Source organism: Mesoplodon bidens (genome assembly GCF_964165515.1).
Source record: "Mesoplodon bidens genome assembly, chromosome: 17".
NCBI classification, from domain to species: Eukaryota; Metazoa; Chordata; class Mammalia; order Artiodactyla; family Ziphiidae; genus Mesoplodon; species Mesoplodon bidens.
In genome coordinates, this window is record NC_138174.1 from 398,916 (window position 1) to 415,031 (window position 16,116).

The 16,116-nt window shown below is 39.4% G+C and overlaps 1 protein-coding gene across 1 annotated transcript in view; it reads left to right on the top strand.

The window, feature by feature from the left end:
• The window catches only part of RNF17 (ring finger protein 17), a gene marked incomplete at its 5' end in the record, with an annotated part of 124,006 nt that overhangs the window by 54,168 nt on the left and 53,722 nt on the right, over positions 1 to 16,116 (top strand). Inside the window, 3 exons of the mRNA XM_081214444.1 lie at positions 9,913 to 10,066; positions 13,665 to 13,780; positions 14,986 to 15,106. Coding sequence (XP_081070570.1) covers positions 9,913 to 10,066; positions 13,665 to 13,780; positions 14,986 to 15,106 — 391 coding nt within the window. The remainder of the gene's footprint in view (positions 1 to 9,912; positions 10,067 to 13,664; positions 13,781 to 14,985; positions 15,107 to 16,116) is intronic.

Sequence of the window (16,116 nt, forward strand, 5' to 3'; positions counted from 1 at the left end):
TTTCGCTTTGTCACACCTTACCCTTCCCCCTCCCCATATCCTCAAGTCCATTCTCTAGTAGGTCTGTGTCTTTATTCCTGTCTTACCCCTAGGTTCTTCATGACATTTTTTTCTTCTTAAATTCCATATATATGTGTTAGCATACGGTATTTGTCTTTCTCTTTCTGACTTACTTCACTCTGTATGACAGAATCTAGGTCTATCCACCTCATTACAAATAGCTCAATTTCATTTCTTTTTATGGCTGAGTAATATTCCATTGTATATATGTGCCACATCTTCTTTATCCATTCATCCGATGATGGACACTTAGGTTGTTTCCATCTCCGGGCTATTGTAAATAGGGCTGCTATGAACATTTTGGTACATGACTCTTTTTGAATTATGGTTTTCTCAGGGTATATGCCCAGTAGTGAGATTGCTGGGTCATATGGTAGTTCTATTTGTAGTTTTTTAAGGAACCTCCATACTGTTCTCCATAGTGGCTGTACCAACTCACATTCCCACCAGCAGTGCAAGAGTGTTCCCTTTTTTCCACACCCTCTCCAGCATTTATTGTTTCTAGATTTTTTGATGATGGCCATTCTGACTGGTGTGAGATGATATCTCATTGTAGTTTTGACTTGCATTTCTCTAATGATTAAAGATGTTGAGCATCCTTTCATGTGTTTGTTGGCAGTCTGTATATCTTCTGTGGAGAAATGTCTATTTAGGTCTTCTGCCCATTTTTGGATTGGGTTGTTTGTTTTTTTGTTATTGAGCTGCATGAGCTGCTTATAAATTTTGGAGATTAATCCTTTGTCAGTTGCTTCATTTGCAAATATTTTCTCCCATTCTAAGGGTTGTCTTTTGGTCTTGTTTATGGTTTCCTTTGCTGTGCAAAAGCTTTTAAGTTTCATTAGGTCCCAAGTGTTTATTTTTGTCTTTATTTCCATTTCTCTAAGAGGTGGGTCAAAAAGGATCTTGCTGTGATTTATGTCATAGAGCGTTCTGCCTGTGTTTTTCCTCTAAGAGTTTGATAGTGTCTGGCCTTACATTTAGGTCTTTAATCCATTTTGAGCTTATTTTTGTGTATGGTGTTAGGGAGTGATCTAATCTCATACTTTTACATGTCCCTGTCCAGTTTTCCCAGCACCACTTATTGAAAAGGCTGTCCTTTCTCCACTGTACATTCCTGCCTCCTTTATCAAAGATAAGGTGACCATATGTGCATGGGTTTATCTCTGGGCTTTCTATCCTGTTCCATTGATCTGTATTTCTGTTTTTGTGCCAGTACCATACTGTCTTGATTACTGTAGCTTTGTAGTATAGTCTGAACTCAAGGAGCCTGATTCCTCCAGCTCCATTTTTCGTTCTCAAGATTGCTTTGGGGGCTTCCCTGGTGGCGCAGTGGTTGAGAGTCCACCTGCCGATGCAGGGGACACGGGTTCGTGCCCCGGTCAGAGAAGATCCCACATGCCGCGGAGCGGCTGGGCCCGTGAGCCATGGCCACTGAGCCTGCGCGTCCGGAGCCTGTGCTCCACAACGGGAGAGGCCACAACAGTGGGAGGCCCGCGTACCGCAAAAAAAAAAAAAAAAAAAAAAAGATTGCTTTGGCTATTCGGGGTCTTTTGTGTTTCCATACAAATTGTGAAATTTTTTGTTCTAGCTCTGTGAAAAATGCCAGTGGTAGTTTGATAGGCATTGCATTGAATCTGTAGATTGCTTTGCGTAGTAGAGTCATTTTCACAATGTTGATTCTTCCAATCCAAGAACATGGTATATCTCTCCCTCTATTTGTATCATCTTTAATTTCTTTCATCAGTGTCTTATAATTTTCTGCATACAGGTCTTTTGTCTCCTTAGGTAGGTTTATTCCTAGATATTTTATTCTTTTTGTTGCAATGGTAGATGGGAGTGTTTTCTTGATTTCTCTTTCAGATTTTTCATCTTTAGTATATAGGAATGCCAGAGATTTCTGTGCATTAATTTTGTGTCCTGCTACTTTACCAAATTCATTGATTAGCTCTAGTAGTTTTCTGGTAGCATCTTTAGGATTCTCTATGTATAGTATCATGTCATCTGCAAACAGTGACAGCTTTATTTCTTCTTTTCTGATTTGGATTCCTTTTATTTCCTTTTCTTCTCTGATTGCTGTGGCTAAAACTTCCAAAACTATGTTGAATAAGAGTGGTGAGAGTAGGCAACCTTGTCTTGTTCCTGATCTTAGTGGAAATGCTTTCAGTTTTTCACCATTGAGGACGATGTTGGCTGTGGGTTTGTCATATATGGCCTTTATTATATTGAGGAAAGTTCCCTCTATGCCTACTTTCTGCAGGGTTTTTATCATAAATGGGTGTTGAATTTTGTCGAAAGCTTTCTCTGCATCTATTGAGATGATCATGTGGTTTTTCTCCTTCAATTTGTTAATATGGTGTATCACGTTGATTGATTTGCGTATATTGAAGAATCCTTGCATTCCTGGAATAAACCCCACTTGATCATGGTGTATGATCCTTTTAATGTGCTGTTGGATTCTGTTTGCTAGTATTTTGTTGAGGATTTTTGCATCTATGTTCATCAGTGATATTGGCCTGTACTTTTCTTTCTTTGTGACGTCCTTGTCTGGTTTTGGTATCAAGGTGATGGTGGCCTCGTAGAATGAGTTTGGGAGTGTTCCTCCCTCTGCTGTATTTTGGAAGAGTTTGAGAAGGATCGGTGTTAGCTCTTCTCTAAGTGTTTGATAGAATTCGCCTGTGAAGCCATCTGGTCCTGGGCTTTTGTTTGCTGGAAGATTTTTTATCACACTTTCAATTTCAGTGCTTGTGATTGGTCTGTTCATATTTTCTATTTCTTCCTGATTCAGTCTTGGCAGGTTGTGCATTTCTAAGAATTTGTCCATTTCTTCCAGGTTGTCCTTTTTTTTTTTTTTTTTTTTTGCGGTATGCGGGCCTCTCACTGTTGCGGCCTCTCCCATTGCGGAGCACAGGCTCTGGACGCGCAGGCTCAGCGGCCATGGCTCACGGGCCCAGCTGCTCCACGGCATGTGGGATCTTCCCGGACTGGGGCACGAACCCGTGTCCCCTGCATCGGCAGGCAGACTCTCAATCACTGCGCCACCAGGGAAGCCCCAGGTTGTCCATTTTATTGGCATAGAGTTGCTTATAGTAATCTCTCATGATCTTTTGTATTTCTGCAGTGTCAGTTGTTACTTGTCCTTTTTCATTTCTAATTCTATTGATTTGAGTCTTCTCCCTTTTTTTCTTGATGAGTCTGGCTAATGGTTTATCAATTTTGTTTATCTTCTCAAAGAACCAGCTTGTCAACTGTTTCTTGCATTTTGTCTATTCTATTTCCAAGATTTTGGATCATCTTTACTATCATTATTCTGAATTCTTTTTTAGGTAGACTGCCTATTTCCTTTTCATTTGTTAGGTCTGGTGGGTTTTTATCTTGCTCCTTCTCCTGCTGTGTGTTTTTCTGTCTTCTCATTTTGCTTATCTTACTGTGTTTGGCGTCTCCTTTTTGCAGGCTGCAGGTTTATAGTTCCCATTGTTTTTGGTGTCTGTCCCCAGTGGCTAATGTTGGTTCAGTGGGTTGTGTAGGCTTCCTGGTGGAGGGGACTAGTGCCTGTGTTCTGGTGGATGAGGCTGGATCTTGTCTTTCAGGTGGGCAGGTCCACATCTGGTGGTGTGTTTTGGGGTGTCTGTGGACTTTTTATGATTTTAGGCAGCCTTTCTGCTAATGGGTGGTGTTGTGTTCCTGTCTTGCTAGTTGTTTGGCATAGGGTGTCCAGCACTGTAGCTTGCTGGTCGTTGAGTGAAGCTGGGTGCTGGCGTTGAGATGGAGATCTCTGGAAGATTTTCACCATTTGATATTATGTGGAGCTGAGAGGTCTCTTGTGGACCAGTGTCCTGAAGTTGGCTCTCCCACCTCAGAGGCACAGCACTGACTCCTGGCTCCTCAATTTGGGATGATTCGTTGTCTATTCATGTATTCCACAGATGCAGGGTACATCAAGTTGATTGTGGAGCTTTAATCCACTGCTTCTGAGGCTGCTGGGAGAGATTTCCCTTTCTCTTCTTTGTTCTCACAGCTCCCGGGTCTCAGCTTTGGATTTGGCCCCGCCTCTCCGTGTAGGTCGCTGGAGGGCGTCTTTTCTTCACTCAGACAGGACAGGGTTAAAGGAGCAGCTGCTTCTGGGACTCTGGCTCACTCAGGCCTGGGTGAGGGAGGGGCACGGAGTGTGGGGCGAGCCTGCGGCGGCAGAGTCCAGCGTGACGTAGCAGCAGCCCAAGGCGCGCCGTGCGCTCTCCCGGGGAAGCCGTCCCTGGATCCCGGGACCCCGGCAGTGACGGGCTGCACAGGCTCCCCGGAAGGGGGGCGTGGACAGTGACCTGCGCTCGCACACAGGCGTCTTGGCGGCGGCGGCAGCCCCAGCGTCCCACGCCCATCTCTGGGGTCCGCACTTTCAGCCGCGCTCGCACCTGTCTCTGGAGCTCCTTTAAGCAGCGCTCTTAATCCCCTCTCCTTGCGCACCAGGAAACATAGAGGGAAGAAAAAGTCTCTTGCCTCTTCGGCAGGTCCAGACTTTTTCCCGGACTCCCTCCCGGCTAGCTGTGGCGCATTAGCGCCTTCAGACTGTGTTCACGCCGCCAGCCCCAGTCCTCTCCCTGTGCTCTGACTGAAGCCCGAGCCTCAGCTCACAGCCCCGCCTGCCCCGTCGGCCGAGCAGACAAGCCTCTCGGGCTGGTGAGTGCCGGTCGGCACCGATCCTCTGTGCGGGCATCTCTCTTCTTTGCCCTACCCAGGTACGTGGGGAGTTTCTTGCCTTTTGGGAGGTCTGAGGTCTTCTGCCAGCGTTCAGTAGGTGTTCTGTAGGAGTTGTTCCACGTGTAGCTGTATTTCTGGTGTATCTGTGGGGAGGAAGGTGATCTCCGCGTCTTACTCTTCCACCATCTTCCCCGGAAGTCTCCTCAGTTTTTTAATACAGACAACAGTCATGTTGAATTAGGTCCAGCCTAAGACTTTAACTTGATAATACCTATCAAGGTAAAACCCTATCTCCAAATAAGGACACATGTTGACGTACTAGGGGGTTAGAAGTTCAACATATTTTGGGGAGAAAACACAATTCAACCCATAAGCAGTCCACTTTCTGCTGTATCAAAAATTTCCTCCCGGGCTTCCCTGGTGGCGCAGTGGTTGAGAGTCCGCCTGCCGATGCAGGGGACACGGGTTCGCGCCCCGGTCTGGGAAGAACCCACATGCTGCGGAGCGGCTGGGCCCGTGAACCATGGCCGCTGAACCTGCGTGTCCGGAGCCTGTGCTCTGCAACAGGAGAGGCCGCAACGGTGAGAGGCCCACGTACTGCAAAAAAAAAAAAAAAAAAAAAAAAATTTCCTTCCCACATGCAGTAACCCCATCCCAACGTTCCAAAAATCTTAATCATTCTAGCATCAAATCTGAATCCAAAATCTCATATAAAATCACTAAATCCCTGATTATCTGAATCAGGTATAGGTAAGAATTGTTTTAACTCAAGCTGAGGCAGAACTCCTCTCTGTCTCTGAATCTGTGAGACCAGACAGTAAGTCTAAAACCTAGCAGGGAAAATTCCATTAGATTCTTATGGCTTGAGAATAATCCTCATTGGCTGGATGCTCTGTCCTCCAGTCCCACTAGGGTGGTGGCCCTACCCCTTAGTCATGGCAGCAACCTTACCCATTGGAATTGAGGATTTATCCTAACCCTCTGGAACCCAGGAGGAGGCCCCATCCCTGGAACAGAGGAGGAGCCAGCCTGCCTCTCAGGTCTGTGCCCTCTGGGCCTGAGTAGCAGTTGCAGACACACTAGCCTCTGAATCTCCTTCAGGATCAGTCTTCCCTTTTCTTGAAACATACGTTCATAACTGAATAGCTCTGTCAGCTCACTTGCTGTCTATAGATTCCCACAAGCCCACCGGCCCCCCTTCATTTCCTCTCACCTCTGTCCCCTTCAGTTCACGCTGGCATTTTTTCTGCTGCGATGAATGATTAGATCCACAAGTCATACACCCATAATCTCTTGAGCAGACACTGTCCAGCCATGCCCTTGGTGTTCTCTCCAGAGCTTGCTTTCTCATTTTTTGAAATACAGATAGGCTGAGAATTTTGTAAATCTTCAGATTCTGCTTCCTTTTTGTTTAACAATTTATTCTTCAATTTATGTCTGTCCTCTCACATTTTATTATAAGCAACAAGGAGAAACCTGGCTGGCACTTTGACACTTTGCTTAGCAATCTCCTCAGCTAAATATCCAAGTTCAACTTTTCACCCAACAGAACATAATTCAGCCAAGTTCTTTACCACTGTGTAACAAGGATTGCCTTTCCTCCAGTTTTCAGTATCATATTCCTCATTTCTGTCTGAGATCTCACCAGAAGCACCTTTAACATCCATATTTCTGCCAGTAATCTTTCCAAAGCAATCTGGTTATTTTCATTCAAGTACCGCATAATTCTTCCTTTTCTTTCTATTCATTACCCAATTTCAAAGTTTCTCCCATATGTTAGGTATTTATTACAACAGCACCCTACTTTCCCATTCCAAAATCTGTATTCATTTCCTAGGGGTGCCATGAGAAAGTTCCACAAGTTAAGTGGCTTAAACAACATACATTTATTGTCTCACAATTCTGGAGTCTAGAAGTGTGAGATCAAGTTGTTAGTAGTGTTGGTTCCTTCTGAAGGTTGTGAGTGAGAATCTATTTCATGCCTTTTTCCCTAGCTTCTGGTGGTTAGCTGGAAAATTTGGTGTTCAGTGGCTTCTGCCTCACTCCAGTTTCTGCCTTCATCTTTACATGCATTCTCCTGTGTATGTGTCTTTGTGCCCAAATTTACCCCTTTTAATAAGGACACAAATCACATTGGATTAAGGCCCACTTTAACAACCTCATTTTAAATTGATAAATACCCTATCTCCAAATAAGGTCATGTTTTGAGGTTCTGGGGATTACAAATCCAACATATCTTTCTGGAGGAGACATAAATCAACCCATAACATTGAACTGCTTGGATTTGTAGATTTGTGTATTTCATCAAATTTGGGGAGTTTTCGGTCATTATTTCTTCAAATACTCTTTCTGCTCCTTTCTCTCTTCTCTTTCTGGGACTCTCATAATACATATATTGGTGTGATTAATGATATCTCACAAATACTTTGGTCTCTGTTCATTTAATTCTTTTTTCTTTCTGCTCCTCACTATTTCAGTTGTCCTATATTGAAGTTCACTGACTCTTACGCCTGCTCAAATCTGCTATTGAACCCCTCCAGAGTATTTTTTGTTTCAGTTATTGTACTTTTCAGCTCCAGAATTTGATTCCTTTTTATAATTACTGTCTCTTTGTTGATACTTTCATTTTGATCCTTTATTGTTTTCCTGGTTTTCTGTGGTTCTTTGTCCATGTTTTCCTTTAGCTCTTTGAGCATATTTAAGACAGTTGTTCTAAAGTCTTTGTCTGGTAAACCCACTATCTGGGCTTCCTAAGGGCTGATTTCTGTCTGTTTATTTTGTTCCTTGGAATGAGCCATGTTTTCCTGTTTCTTAGTATGCCTTCTGATTTCTTGTTGAAAATTGGGCATTGACTGTTATATAACTCTGAAAATCAGATCACCCCACACATACATCCTGGATTTTTAAAAATTGTTGAAGACTAGTAGTTGGTTTATTTTAAGACTTTTTCAAACTATTCTTATAAGTGCTATTCCTAGTATGTGATCACTGAAGTCTCTCTGTTCTTTTAGCTTGCATTCAGCAAATGTTTATGTTGATTTCCTTGAATGTTGAAAGCTTGCTTGGGTGTTTGCTTGGGTGCTGTAAGCCTTTAAGTATTTCCCAGAGCTCTAACAAAGTTGGTTCGATGGTTTCTCATTTTTTCAGTGTTTCTATGGGGAAACAAGAGCTTGGAGCTTCAGAGTCTGTTGTTTTGCTGATGTCATTTCTCTGTTGAATTTTCCAGTGTTCCATTTGGGTGATCTGTTAATGGAAGAATATGAGTAATACCTACTTAGAAATAAAGGTTTACAGTCTGTGCATCCAGACCTCCATCCATTTCCTCCATCACATATAGTAGTCCCCCCTTGTCTGCAGGGGATACAAGACTCCCAGTGGACGCCTGAAACTGTGGACAGTACTGAACCCTGTATATATGATGTTTTTTCCTGTACATGTATACCTAAGATACAGTTTAATTTATAAATTAGGCACAGCAAGAATTAACAATAATAACCAACAATAAAATAGAACAATTACAACAATGTACTGGGGGAAAAAAAGAAAGGTTTAAAAGGTTTAAAGTGTTGTGAAAATAATTTATATGAAATAACGAAAGATTCAGAAATTTTCCACTTGCATTATTATACCCACAAAACAGAAAAACTTCATTTTTTGACCATTTGAGATGGATTTTTGTTGTTGTTGTTGTTGTTGTTGTATGCGGGCCTCTCACTGTTGTGGCCTCTCCCATTGTGGAGCACAGGCTCTGGACGCACAGGCTCAGTGGCCATGGCTCGCGGGCCTAGCTGCTCTGTGGCATGTGGGATCTTCCTGGACCGGGGCACAAACCTGTGTCCCCTGCATCGGCAGGCAGACTCTCAACCACTGCGCCACCAGGGAAGCCCTGAGATGGATTTTAAAATATTTTTCATCTTAAGAATTGGTATTTGGAAAAATAAACATTTATCCTTGGTTTTGTTTTAGGAGCTGTGTTTTAAGTAGTATAAGAACATCAGGAACTATGTTTTAAAGTAACCAAATAGTCCCATTTAATAAGATAAAGCTCTATTCAATTATGCAGTCATTTCACAAACTCACTGAAATGATTGATTTAAAGAAGATTTATCAATTCACATTAAAACCATTAGATGGATGGCTGATGGGAAATTGGACATTCATACAATGCCAAAGTAGTACTACATGAATTACCTGGTGACCACAAGGGAAAGACGTAACTGTATAATGAAGGGATGAGAATCACAAGCCCTTTCCGTAGGTGAATCTTAGCATATCATTAGTGAGTCAGTAATATTGTGTCTTGATGTGTTGCAACTTGACGTATTCTAGCCAAAAGGCTTGGCTTGAATCCATCAAACTTGTAGATATAACTCTCAGTTTGGGAGAAATTCCAGGGATAGGCCCTAGTCAATGGAGGAACAAGATAAATAACAGGATGAAAACATAACCACTTAAATCCAGGAGATGGGGCATTCTGCAGAAAAATAGCACACTGTCTTTAGCAAGACAGGGTCATTTTAAAAAGAACACTACACTAAATTATAAGACTTACTGAGATAACCAAATATAGCATGCAGTCTTAGATTGGGTACTGGGTTTGGTCAGTTTGGGAAATCTAATATGGTCTGGAAGTACTAGTAGGAACACTTACTGAAGCAGAAAAAGTGAGAATGGCTAGAAAAATGCAGATTATTGAATTATATGTATGGTATGGTCTCATTTTTGGTACATACAGAAGTATGGAAAGTGTGCTTAGAAAAAGATCCAGGAGCGGGAGTTCCCTGGTGGTCCAGTGATTAGGACTCAGCGCTTTCACTGCTGTGGGCCTGGGTTCAGTCTCTGATCGGGCAACTGAGATCCTGCAAGCTGCACAGTGCAGCCAAAAAAAAAAAAAAAAAAAATGAAATACCTAGAAGCATATATATTTTAGATATCTGGAAAAAATGTGATTTAAAAAAAATTTTGTTATGTTTATATATGCTAATTTTGTATACTACTTCTGTAACAAAATACTTCAGATATAAATTACATGACAGTTTATATCTAACTCAATTCTAATATTTCATAATTTTATGAGCAGTGCCTGTAAACATGCAACTTAAATTTTAAGTTTCTATGAAACTACAGTGCTTTGATCCCTGCTTTAACTCTGTTTCTTAGACAGAGAGCCTGGATTTTTTATTTCTATTAAAGGCAATTAAGGAATTCTATAAAAATGAAGATGCAGAAAATCTGGAAATCCTCTGTCCAGTTCAAGATCAAGCCTGTATAGCTAAATTTGAAGATGGAGTTTGGTACCGAGCAAAAGTTATTGGTAGGAAATTGCACACTATTTCCTCAGGGAAGTGTTATGCTTAAAAATAGATACCATTTGAGTCAGTACAAATTAAATCATGGAAGTGATATTATTTGATCTTACAGTTTTGCTCTTTAGAAAGCTAGCAATAGTGTTGATAGATGAACCTCTGGCTCCTTAGATTTCATTCGATTTGACTAGGACTTCACCATTTTTTTTTTGTTTTCTAACATTTGCCTTATTTAAAAAGTTATATAGTGGTAAATGACACATACTCCACTCTCCTCCAAAAAGGCAAATACTTTTTGTCATTTATCTGTGTTGTTTCTTCTAAATAATATGCAGTACTTTGTCGGTACTTCGGTCTTAGGTATTAATTATGTTAGATGAATTTTAGATCTCTTGTAGCTCTTTTGTCCCCTCTCTCCCCCCACATAGTTATCGATATATCACAATTTTTAGTTATATTCTTATTCTATGCAAGTATTTTCAGTGCTACTCCATAAAGTATACTTTAATTCTGAGTTAACAGTTGCATCAATTTTTCACTTTATTTTCTTTTATTGGGTTGGCCAAAAGGTTTATTTGTTTTTCCCGTAAGATGGCTCTCATAGCACTTAGTTGTCTTTAAGTTCATTCGAAACAATTTTGTTAGATTGTATTGTGACAGCTGTCGTATCAGCATGCATTTAAAAAAAAACATCAAAATTGGTGAAATTTGTGTAGCTATTTTAATTTTGAAGATGGAAGAGAAAAAAGCAACATTTTCAGCATATTATGCTTTATTATTTCAAGAAAGGTAAAAACGCAACTGAAACGCAAAAAAAGATTTGTGCAGTGTATGGAGAAGGTGCAGTGACTGATAGAACGTGTCAAAAGTGGTTTGCGAAGTTTCATGCTGGAGATTTCTCGCTGGACAATGCTTCACTGTCAGGTAGACCAGTTGAAGTTGATAACGATCAAATAGAGACATTAATTGAGAACAGTCAACGTTATACCATGCTGGAGATGCTTTTGAGTAGCTGACATACTCAAAACATCCAAATCAAGGGTTGAAAATCATTTGCACCAGCTTGGTTATGTTCATCACTTTGATGTTTGGGTTCCACATAAGTTAAGCGAAAAAAACCTTCTTGACTGTATTTCTGCATGCAATTCTCCACTGAAACGTAACAAAAACATTCCATTTTTAAAACAAATTGCGACAGAGGATGAAAAGTGGATACTGTACAGTAATGTGGAACAGAAGAGATCGTGGGGCAAGCGAAATGAACCACCACCCACCACACCAAAGGCCAGTCTTCATCCAAAGAAGGTGATGTTGCGTATATAGTGGGATTGGAAGGGAGTTCTCTATCATGAGCTCCTTCCGGAAAACCAAACGATTAATTCCAACAAGTACTGCTCCCAATTAGACCAACTGAAAGCAGCACTCGACGAAAAGCGTCCAGAATTAGTCAACAGAAAACACATAATCTTCCATCAGGATAATACAAGACCGCATGTTTCTTTGATGACCAGGCAAAAACGGTTACAGCTTGGCTGGGAAGTTCTGATTCATCCGCTGTATTCACCAGACATTGCACCTTCGGATTTCCATTTATTTCGGTCTTCACAAAATTCTCTTAATGGAAAAAATTTCCATCTCCTGGAAGACTGTAAAAGGCACCTGGAACAGTTCTTTGCTCAAAAAGATAAAAAGTTTTGAGAAGATCAAATTATGAAGTTGCCTGAAAAATGGCAGAAGGTAGTGGAACAACAAGGGTGAATATGTTATGTTGTTCAATGAAGTGCTTGGTGAAAATGAAAAATGTGTCTTTTATTTTTACTTTAAAAACCGAAAGAACTTTTTGGCCAACCCAGTAATCTATGGCTACATTTTCCGAATAGTTTAAAACAATTTTCCACATGATTAGACTTTTCAGATAATGCTGGTTTGATTTTTTTTTTTTCCATAACAGTGAAAACATCCTATTATCTGCTCCAATTAGACTGCTTGTCCCCTAGGCTTGTTATTCTGGGAGTTTATTTCACTTGTTTTCCTAAATTGGATTGCTTGTTTTCTGGATCCCATTTACCTTTTTGGTTTACTCCCATATTTTGGTAGAGCATTTTCATCAGAGAGAATAAATGGAAGGGAAATTTTGAGACCTTCCATGTCTCCTGATTCTACTCACACATGATTGATAATTTGGGGAAAACTGTTCTTTAAGTCCCATCCCATATCCATTTGTTTGTTTTTGTTTAAAACCGCATCTGCATTCAGAGACTTGAGGAATGGTAAGAATCTAATGGTGTCGTTACACTTGAGATTATCTTTCTTGCATGAGGATTCCAGTGGAAACAGGGCAATGTCCCCTCACCTCTTTACCTTACTCTTAGAGTACACACGTCTTCTCAGGTACCTGAGCTGCTTGAGTGCCATCTTGAGCGGTGCCAGTGTTGTTCCATCTGCTTTCACTTCTCACAAGGGCCAGAGAATGCCCAAACTTTTTCCATTTTGAAATTATATGTACTGTATTAGTTTTTTTTTTTTTTTTTTTTTTTTTTTTTTTTTTTGCGGTACTCGGGCCTCTCACTGTTGTGGCCTCTCCCGTTGCGGAGCACAGGCTCTGGATGCGCAGGCTCAGCGGCCATGGCTCATGGGCCCAGCCGCTCCGTGGCATGTGGGATCTTCCCGGACTGGGGCACGAACCCGTGTCCCCTGCATCGGCAGGCGGACTCTCAACCACTGCGCCACCAAGGAAGCCCTGTATTAGTTTTTAAATTTGAAAGTAATGGAAACAAGTTTTGTAGCATTGTACATACGTGTGCTTAGGGGACTAAAGTCAGTCGTATTTCATATTCTGAGTATTTACACAAAGGTCACTTTATGATAGATCTTTATTCAAACTTCGATGTGTTCAAACCTTCCAGAGGTTTCTTTGGTATCCTTTAAAATACGAAAACTAGTTTCACATAGAGGTCTCTTCCTGCTCATTTTTCACGATATCCCCAGATAATTTTTTAAAATTTCACAATTAGATATTATACGAATGAACCTGTGTCTTGATCATTAAGTCTTTTGCCTTGTTTGATTACCTATGTTGACTAACAAACATTAAGTGCTTATTTTGTGCTTGGTTCTTTGCAGAGTATTTTAAATAGGTGAGTCCTCAAAAAGAGTCTTAATAAGATTTGATTCTATTGGTACACCCACTTTACAGGTGAAATAATGAGGCCTACAGAGAAAAAGTAACTTGCTCAGGGTAGTATCTTAGAGATATTAATTAGCTTTCTCAGAGTCACATGTCATTTAAGTGTGTAACTCCAAACCTAATTCTTAACTTTTAGGCCATAACACCTAGCATATGATGGCTATTTTATAATCCTGATTTTGTTTGTCCTTTAGATATCTTTAAATTGTTGGTTTCTCATTCACCGAGTCTGAACAGTTATGCATTATGGTTGATTTTGTGAAGTTCACATATTAGAAATATTTTTTACATTTAAAAAATATTGTTTGTATGTTGAACATAAAAGTGTTCAAATCTAGTTGATCGTAGATCAGTCTAAATTTTGCTAGATAATTCTTTTTTTTCCAAGTTTGTGATTTCCAATTTCATAATTTTTGAAGGATTGCCTGGACATCGTGAAGTTGAAGTTAAATATGTGGATTTTGGCAATACAGCAAAAATAACACTTAAAGAAATGCGTAAAATAAAGGATGAGTTTCTGAATCCTGCAGAGAAGGTAATCTACTTATTATAAATCATAGGGTTAGAATATTAGCACAAATATAAAAGTATTTTTAGAAGTTATTTTCACCTTAGAAATGTTCTTTTAACTTTTTCTGTAAATAATTTCTGATTCATGGGCTATAGAAAAGAGTCGCTATAGTTACTGTTTAAAAAATAATATGTATCTTAGCAAATAAGCATTAATTATAAACGTGTATATATTTGTGTTTTTATAAGTACGTACTGGTCTGCAGCTTTTAGTGTTTTTTTGAAATATCTGTATAAGGTAGTAAGAATATGATATATTATGTGAAAAAAACTGATTACAGAAATGATTTTACTGTGATCCCATTTATGTTTAAGTATATATAATGTGTGCCAGAGAAAGAGAGAAGTCTGGAAGAATAAGTATCAATAAAAAACTTATCCTTCTCTTGGACTCCTGCTCCCCAGAGATAAGTTTAAGGAGGTTTATTTCCTAATTCATATACTCCTAGTATTTGAATTGTTATTAAGCAGTATTTTTCATTTAAAAATGGGTAAAATGATACAGGAAAAATTTGAAAATACAGATGAGTAAAATGAGGGGGGAATCACTCAGAATTATTCAATATTTTTGATATATATACTTCTAAGATACATCTTCTGTGTTTTTAAGAATTATGGGATTAGACTATATATAGTCCTATAACCTGATTTTTCATTTAACAATGTATCATAATTCTTTCAGTGGATGCTTATTATTCCAGTGTCTGAGTATACAATAATTCACTCAACAAAATACTCTGTTTTTTTGTTGTTTTTTTCATTTTTGGTTTGGATTTTTTTAATAGGTTATTGCAGATTTTATTTTTTTAATTGATGTACAGTATATAAGTTGCAAGTGTACAATATAGTGATTCATGATTTTTTAAAGTTATACTCCATTTATAGTTATTGTAAAATATTGACCGTATTCCCTGTGCTGTATAATATATCCTTGTAGCTTATTTTATACATAATAGCTTGTACCTCTTGATCCCATACTCTGTTGATTCCAACTGTTTGTATTTATAAAAGTACTGTTAGAGACATCTTTGGGCATTTTATTTGTTTTCTAAATATGTATTAAATTCAAATGCAAAGTTTAGTTTTGTACACATTTAACACTTTATTTTAATTCTAAAATAACTGTAAATTAAGTTTACTTTCTTAATGGTGCAATTTTGTTTGACACAGGCAATTAAATGTAAGCTGGCCTATATTGAACCATGTAAAGGGACACTGCAGTGGTCAAAAAAAGCTAAAGAAAAATTTCAAGAAAAGACTCAAGATAAGTTTATGACATGTTCAGTCATTAGTAAGCTATTTCCATTTTTATTTGTTGCTATATGATCATAATTTTAAATAAGACTAACATTATGATATAACATTTGTCAGATCTTATAATAAATTCAATGTGTCATCAGTATGAGTAGTGAGAGAGAACATTTATTGAGAACTGGGGACAATGGAATAATATCTTCTGCAGGCTCTAGAGCCTAAAATTATTAGTACATGAGGCAAACATTTCCATTGAAGATCAAGTCACCCTCAGCACGGCCCTTTGAAAGCCCTAAAGCCAGGAGTTAGCTTCTCTTGTTTCTCTTTGCTTTTGTCCTGGGTCTCCGTCCCTCATCTTGGAGTGATGGATGCTAAGGTATAATTTGCAGGAAAGCAAGGGGAGATGGGACATAACTGGTAAATAGTTTTTTTTGTTTTTGTTTCATTCTACTTGAGGGAATTTAAGTATAGGCTCTCGGCATATTTTGAAAAAAAGTTGCTTCTCTTTTGGAACAGTTTGGGTCTGAGATACACAGGCTGAGCGCTAGCCCACAGTTTGGTAACCCAGCAAGTTTAATGGCAAAATCTGGTCTGAACTTACATGACGATACAATACTATATGTTGTATTGATCTCCTTTACAGTGAGATAGATTCCACTTCAGGGTAGTCACGTTCGCTTCTGAGCTGCTGCCTCAGAATTGCTGTGGGTGTCACAAAATAAGCAAGAGATGTTCTGTATAGCTTTTCTCAAGTTGAAGAATTCTGACACATCTGGCCCCAAGGGAGTTGGATGGGGGATTTGAAAGCTGTTATTATCTGGGATTTTGATCTTTTCCAAAGCTGTGACCAACGTGCCTGTGTTGGTCTTAACAAGTACTAGTGCAGGATACACACGAGCATGTTTACTTAGGGTTGACTTAAGGGACTTCAAAAGGTACTTTTTACGGTATCCATTTTTTTTATTTTCATCATACTCCCATCTAGTAAACCCAAAATATCATGAGATTATTAGCCTGTTTTACGAGGGAATTGAAGCTTAAAGATCA